This window comes from Phodopus roborovskii, unplaced genomic scaffold (assembly GCF_943737965.1).
Source record: "Phodopus roborovskii unplaced genomic scaffold, PHOROB, whole genome shotgun sequence".
NCBI lineage: Eukaryota > Metazoa > Chordata > Mammalia > Rodentia > Cricetidae > Phodopus > Phodopus roborovskii.
This window is the reverse complement of record NW_026126563.1, coordinates 4074001-4080000: the sequence shown is the minus strand read 5'-3', so window position 1 is coordinate 4080000 and position 6000 is coordinate 4074001. Positions and strand designations below refer to the sequence as shown.

Sequence of the window (6000 nt, the reverse complement as noted above, 5' to 3'; positions counted from 1 at the left end):
CAACAATACTATGAACAATCTGGATGAGGCTAAGCAGGCCAACCAGGCCCTTATCCCAGTGCTAGTCCTCAGACCTCTTCCAGGCTACTGTGTCCACACATCCTACCATAAACGGACAGCTTGGGTGACAGCTGTGAGCTGGGGGTCAGGAAGGTGGGGGTGGCAAGCAGTGGCTGCAGAGTCGGTCACACGGGCTCAGGGCTCTGCTGGCCCTCTCCACGATGCAGTGCACATGATCAGAACCCAGGGCAGGCCTTCCAGCAGCTCAGCTGAAAAGAGCCCAAGGCCCAAGGGCAGGGGCAGTCAAAACATCCCGACCGGACATTACCGAGTGGAGTCAGGTGACCAGCCACAGCCCTCTGCAAAGAGCTTCATAACCTCTGTGGTGAGTAAGAAGAGAGCCTGGTAAAAACCAACACCACCACAAGCGCTTTAGCGCTCTCCCGCCCTTACCTGCATGCAAGTAAGCGAGGTCGGGGTTCTCAATGTCAGGGTGCTGCTCTTTCAGGTGGTTTCGGAATTCCACAGGGACGTTGGTCCCATAGTCACACTTTGGGCAGTTGTACATCTTGACACCTTCATGTTTGCCGGTGTGCAGAATGTGTTTGCGGATATTCTCAGCACAGTTTGATCTATCAAGTAAGAGAGTAAATGGAATTAGATCAACAAGTATCATTATAACACAAATGCTGATACCAACTCCTCCTGGCACAGCAGTTTGTGGCAATCAGGGTGATAACCAGTGAACGGGTAGGAACTAGCATATGACGACATAACGCGGGTAGCACATCCTAAGGTGGCGCTCTGCCTCAGCAATTCAGTTCTATGTAGAACTAGAGGCATAAAATCCGAGGCCCTATGTATTGAATACCAGGTTATTCTGGTATATACGAGAGCGATGTAAGTGTCAGCTTACGTACCACGGCACATCACACCGTTGCTAAGTGGTAGCAGGTGAACGTCACTGACCCAGGGCATGGAGGAAACAAACACTCATGGCTCTAGGTTCTGCCAATAAATGCTGCTTCCACTTAGGGTGCTGGGACAGCCTGAAGACAGAAAGAGCTAAAGTCCTTTTTTGATTTGCCCCATATTAGGGCAATGTGGTGGTTCCAGAAAGTCCTCTGGGATGATGGTGTTTCAGAGAGACTAGAAAACAGAGTAAGCCATGCATTGAAGCTTCCTGAAGATGCTGCGGGATTCTTCGACGAAAAGAAAGGCTTCATGAGCATTGATCAAAGGCTGAGAAATGACGGTCAGCAGAGATGCCTATGTCATGCCACACGGTAAAAGGCCAGTAGTCACTTGGTGACTCATGCTCAGTTACATTGTGATGCTTACTTTTCATGGAACATATTATCAAGAAGGTAGGTCTAGATGGTTCTAACCAACAGTTTTATATTAGGCTGCGCGTGCAAAGGTAGTGAGCAAGGCTGGAAATGGAGACAGAGGGAGTGAGTTCCTTTTGGTCCACTCCCAAGAGGAGCTGGAGAAGTACCCTCAAGGCACGGTAGAGGGAGCAGCACTGGCGAAAGGAACAGGGTTTCACAGAAAGGATGAGGGTGTCTCCTCCTGAGAGGGAAAGGCTGCTGAAAGCCAAGTGGATGAGACACAGGGCGATCACCGGGACAGCCCTGCCGGATTCCAAGGTATTCCTTTGGCAAGCTTCTGCTGCCACCGTGCCCACGATAAGACAGAGTATGCCATCCTACATGCACTCCTGTTGGGCATAGTTAGGATGGTGAATGTAGAAAAAATAAGTCCCTCCATGCTAGGGAGAGCTAATATATCAGAAAGACACACATCAAATGCGAATCCAGCTAATACTGACATGCCTGATTCTTTTTATTTTCCAAAAATATTTTGAGTTTTATATACTAAAAAAAAATACTATTAACATCACTGTGTGTGGGGTGAGTGATGTGGTCATGTCTTTCTGTATGCTCGGAATAGCTGTTGATTTTATTGGTTGATGAATAAAGCTGTTTTGTTCTATGATAGGGCAGAATATAGCTAGGCAGGAAATCCAAACAGAGATAAAGAAGGTAGAGTTGAGGAGACGCCATGTAGCTACTGTAGAAGTGAGATATGCCAGAACATTACCAGGAAGCCAGAGCCATGTAGTGATACACAGATTATTAGAAATGGGATAATTTAAGAAGAGGGAGCCAACAATAAGCCCAAGTTATTGGCAAAACAATTATAAGTAATATTAAGCCTTAGAGTGGTTATTTGGGAACTGGCAGGTGGGACAGGAAACATCTAACTGCAGGAAAGAACCGGAGCTACAGACTTTTCCAGCTAATTCTAGCATTCATTGGGCAAACGCTGGATCAGGCTGGCTGTTAAATGCCTCTTCCAGCTTACACATAATATGCATAAGCTAGGAGATATACAAGTATATATAATTGATTTCTCTTCTATCACACTGATTACTCAATCTGTTTTGCACATGAATTCCCTGTTGCTAACCAACAATGGAAAGTAGAAGAAAAGCACTTGTGTGTACCATAGCGCCACTGGCTGGGTGAACGTGACGCCACCACCCAAGCCCGTGAGGTGAGCATTAGTAAGGTCACTGGGATGGCTTAGGACCGAGTGCCTGCACAGGCCCTCATTGCTTCCTACTTTAGAGGATGGGCACATTTAGCTGGGTAACTGGCGGTGTGTACTAAGGGGGGGCTCCACCTTGCTCTGTCCCTTCCTGTCCCTGTCCCCCTGCCTCCTAATCACCATGAGGTGAACATCTATGCCGCATACTCCCACTGAGCTGTCTGTCTCTCCACAAAGTCCAAAGCAACGAGTGGATCCAGCTAACCCTGCTCATTTAAACCCCCGAAACTGTGAGCTGAAAGAAACCTTTCCTCCTGCTAGACTGCTTCTTTCGTCATTTTACAAATAAAATGTCATCATTGACATAAAAGTCACCAGAGTAGTGACTTTATAGAAAAATGAAATAGAGCAAAGAAAAGTTGACTCCTGAAGTAGCGGTGTAGCACGGAGAGTGGTTATGGCTTCAGCCTGGACAGTCCCTTTGGACTCAAGGACACTGGAACAGTGCCTCTCATGTCAATTTTCCAGCACAGTCCACAGGAGCAAAGGACTGCAGACACTCTTGCGATCAGGCTAAAGAAGCCCAACAACACAGATATCCCGTTCTATGCTAGTAGAAATGAAGATAACAGGGCCAAGGTTCTAGAATGAAGAGGCCGTGAACTATTAGTTTTACCCAAGTGAATAATGAACTTATACTGGGTTTATCACTCAAATGTCACTGTGCCTGATACACAAATAAGGCTAATTATCAAAACATCTGTCTTGCAGGCTGGCTGTGCAAAGCCATAACACCACGGACACACATGCCTGTCAGTCCCTGCCTAGAACCACAAAGCAAAGTCAATGCAGGAACTCCAGGTTACAATGACTACCCAGCCCAGGAAAAGCACCCAGATACTCAGCAGGAGGAAGGGGCTCTGGCCACTGTGTGAGTGTAGAAGGGAGGTTCCTTTACATGGATCCTAAGGCTGAGGTAATTGCTGAGGACTTGCCAGGACTGAAACCCCAAATACTGTTTTGATAAGAACAACATTCTTTGAAGAGTTTTAAAATTCTTTGAGAATTTCATGCATATAATATATTTTGAGCATATTCACCCCACTCCTGATCTACCCCTCACCCCATGCATCACCCCGTTTTCTTTTCCCAACATTACATGCTGTAATTTTTTTTTAATACATTGCTTAATTCATTTTATGGGGTTGTATCCATGCTATGGGGTGTGTGTGAATGTATGGAAGTCAGCTGAGGTCTTCCCGCCTTCTGTCATGTTTATCCAAGTGATCAAACTGAGGTTCTCAGATATGGCAGTAAGCATCTTTACCTACCAGGACAGTTTGCTAGCCCCCTTTTGTTATTTTATAATCCACTGAGTCCAAATTGTGGCTGTCATATATTCATGGTATGGTACACCCTTAAAGGAAATATGCTCTCCCTCCCCCAGAGGCTATCAGGTAAAAATAGAATCAAATAAGGTAGTTGTCTTAGGTCAGGGTTTCTATGACTGTCACCGAACACCATGACCACATGGGCAGTTGATGTCACCACAGGCCATCATCAGAGCAGGTCAGTGCAGAAACTCAAGCAGAACCCTGGAGGCAGGACTTGAAGCAGAGGCTTAGAGGAGCTGCTTTCTCTCCTGCTCCTTATGGCTTGCTCAGGCTCATTTCTTACACACTCCGACCATCTGCCCAGCGATGGCAGCACCCACAATGGATTGGGCCATTCCACGTCAATAACTAATTGAGAAAAATACTCCACAGGCTTGTCAAAAGTCAATCAATTGTGGTTCCCTTTCCTCGGATAACTATAGCTTGTATCAAAGTTGGCAAACAAACAAATGAACAACAACAAAACAGGACAATTGGTCTTTGTCTACAATACACCAATACAGCAGTACCATTAACCTTTCCTTCCGTGTTTATCCCCAAGATGTCATGTTAATCTTCACATCACAGTACAAAAACATAGCATATCTTTAAAAGCGCAGTCTCTCTAAGACATGAAAAGTCTCTCAACATTCAAAGGTCCTTCTAAAGCAGCCAAACTCTCTCTAAAATACATAGTCTTCTCAAATTTCCAGACTCTAAAATCGAAGTCACTCACTTGAAGACTCCTATAAAATCAAAACCCCACGTTAAACACTCCCTTACTTCACAAGAAGTAATGGGATTCTTCACAAGAAGAATGGGATATTGTCACAATCAAATCAAAACAAAGCACAGTCTAACAGGGTAAATATCTTCAGTCCAATGTCTGGGTTTCCCTCATGATCTGTGGGTTCCCCGGGACTTGGCACACACACGTCTCTCCTTCACAGCACACATAGCTTGTCTGGGAGGCTTAGGCCGGCTCCACCCAACCGATGCTGCTGCCCTTGGCTGTCATCAAATGGTATTAACCTCTACAAAGTCCTGCTGCAAATGCCTGTACCTGTATCAACTGTCTTCAGGGACATTGGCCCTGCCACAAGGTATCAAACCTCAGTCCTGGGCTTCTACTGCAAACGAGGATACATCTTCACCAATGGCCTGTCAGAGTGCCGTGCTTCAGCTGCTCTCCACAACCCCTGTGAGTCATTATTACCAAGTACAGCCCTGATACCATCACGACCAGTTTCTGTGTGCTGCCACCGAGGAAACACTTTCTAGAAAATTCCGCCTCTATGATGCTGGCTTCTAATTAAACACAGCTGACTCTTTACTGCCAGCCAACCAGTATCAATTCCCAGCAAAGCAAGGGTTCACTTCGCGGTGCTGGATTCCTGCTAATACACTCAATTCTTCAGACCCACAAATGCTGAATTCAAAATACGTCATGGGCTGGATACATTTTCAGGGGACTCGTAACCTTTACAAGTCAGGCCTCCATTGTCCACACTGCTCTAATCTGCACACTCAATGGCCTTTCCAGCACACAGGTCCAAAGTCTCCCCACCATCCTCCCCAGAACACATGCTCAGCTTTGCTACACCCATGTCTTCTGTTACCAATCTCTGTCACAGGTTTCTACTGCTGTAACACAACACCAAGAACAAAAACAAACTGGGGAAGAACGTTTATGCTTTTACACTTGCAGATCAGTCCATTAGTGAGGGAAGTCAGGACAGGAGGCAGGGGCCGTGGAGGAACGCTGCTTTCTGGCTTGCTCCTCACAGCTTGCTCAGACAAATGTCACATGTCTAGGAAAGCTGGAAGTACAAAGACTCGGGAAGACTTCTCCCAAGGACCAGCGAGGCGCTGAGAGCTTTCCGGGGTCTGTGGAGCTGCCTGCAAGTGCGCCAGGGAGAGATGCGGCTTTTGTGAGTGTTCCGTTGTGCTGCGGCGCACTTTTTAGTGACACAGCGCTTCTGAGTCACCCCTCACCACACTCTCTATACAATTTCAATGAAACCTCACCGGTTTACCAAGTGTGGTACAACTGTTACTTAGGTCTGCCATAGCT

At 46.5% G+C, this 6000-nt stretch overlaps 1 protein-coding gene across 1 annotated transcript in view; it reads right to left on the bottom strand.

Annotated features, from left to right (window-relative positions):
- Positions 1-6000, bottom strand: part of Znf407 (zinc finger protein 407) — a 336809-nt gene that overhangs the window by 103305 nt on the left and 227504 nt on the right. Inside the window, exon 7 of the mRNA XM_051202035.1 lies at positions 454-632. Within this exon, the coding sequence (XP_051057992.1) occupies positions 454-632 (179 nt within the window). The remainder of the gene's footprint in view (positions 1-453; positions 633-6000) is intronic.